General features: G+C 69.7%; 1 protein-coding gene across 1 annotated transcript in view; it reads right to left on the minus strand.

Moving 5' to 3' along the window:
* LOC121660558 (Usher syndrome type-1C protein-binding protein 1-like) overlaps positions 1-515 on the minus strand; it is a 3,456-nt gene extending 2,941 nt beyond the window's left edge. The window contains exons 1-2 of the mRNA XM_042019944.1: positions 261-515; positions 90-172 (exon numbers count right to left, since the gene is read on the minus strand). Of these exons, the coding sequence (XP_041875878.1) occupies positions 90-154 (65 nt within the window). The 5' untranslated portion in view covers positions 155-172; positions 261-515. The remainder of the gene's footprint in view (positions 1-89; positions 173-260) is intronic.
* Between the last annotated feature and the right edge of the window lie 174 nt (positions 516-689).

Consider the following 689-nt stretch of genomic DNA (forward strand, 5'->3'; position numbering starts at 1 on the left):
CACACCATTCCCGATCCCACACCATTCCCAACCCCACAGAATTCCCAATCCCACAGAATTCCCAGCCCCACACCATTCCCAGCCCTCACCTGGCCCGGATCCGGAGCAGCTCCTCCCTGGTTCTCTCCGCATCCGGAGGGTTCCGTGGAGCCATCGCTGCCCCCCGGCCGATCTGGGCACCCCACAGAGATTTTGGGGGTGTCTCCCACCCCTCGGGACCCCCCAAATCCCGGGGAATGTCCCATGGGAGCCATCCCTACCTCCTCGGAGCTGCTGGAGCTGCTGGAGCTGCTGGAGGGCTCATCCCGCTCCCGCTCCCGCTGGCGGTGCTGGAGCACCAGGCGCAGGGCGGCTTCCTGGGGTCCCTGCGCGGCCACCAGCAGGTCCAGGGCCCGCTTCTCCCACTGCGCCAACTGCAGCCGCGTCCGCAGCTCGGCCAGAGCCTCCTGGGCACCGCGGGGGCATCACCGTGGGCCGGGGAAACTGAGGCACGGCCGGGGGGAGCCAGGGGGGAGCCAGGAGGGAGCCAGGAGGGAGCCAGGGAGGGATTCAGGGAGGGATCCAGGAGGGAGCCAGGGGGAGCCAGGGGGGAGCCAGGGAGGGATCCAGGGAGGGATCCAGGAGGGAGCCAGGGAGGGATCCAGGGAGGGATCCAGGAGGGAGCCAGGGAGGGATCCAGGGAGGGATCC

The sequence above is a fragment of the Corvus kubaryi genome, unplaced genomic scaffold (assembly GCF_017639235.1).
Source record: "Corvus kubaryi isolate FWS band 111438036 unplaced genomic scaffold, C.kubaryi_AGA036_p1.0 36550, whole genome shotgun sequence".
In the NCBI taxonomy this organism is placed as follows: Eukaryota; Metazoa; Chordata; class Aves; order Passeriformes; family Corvidae; genus Corvus; species Corvus kubaryi.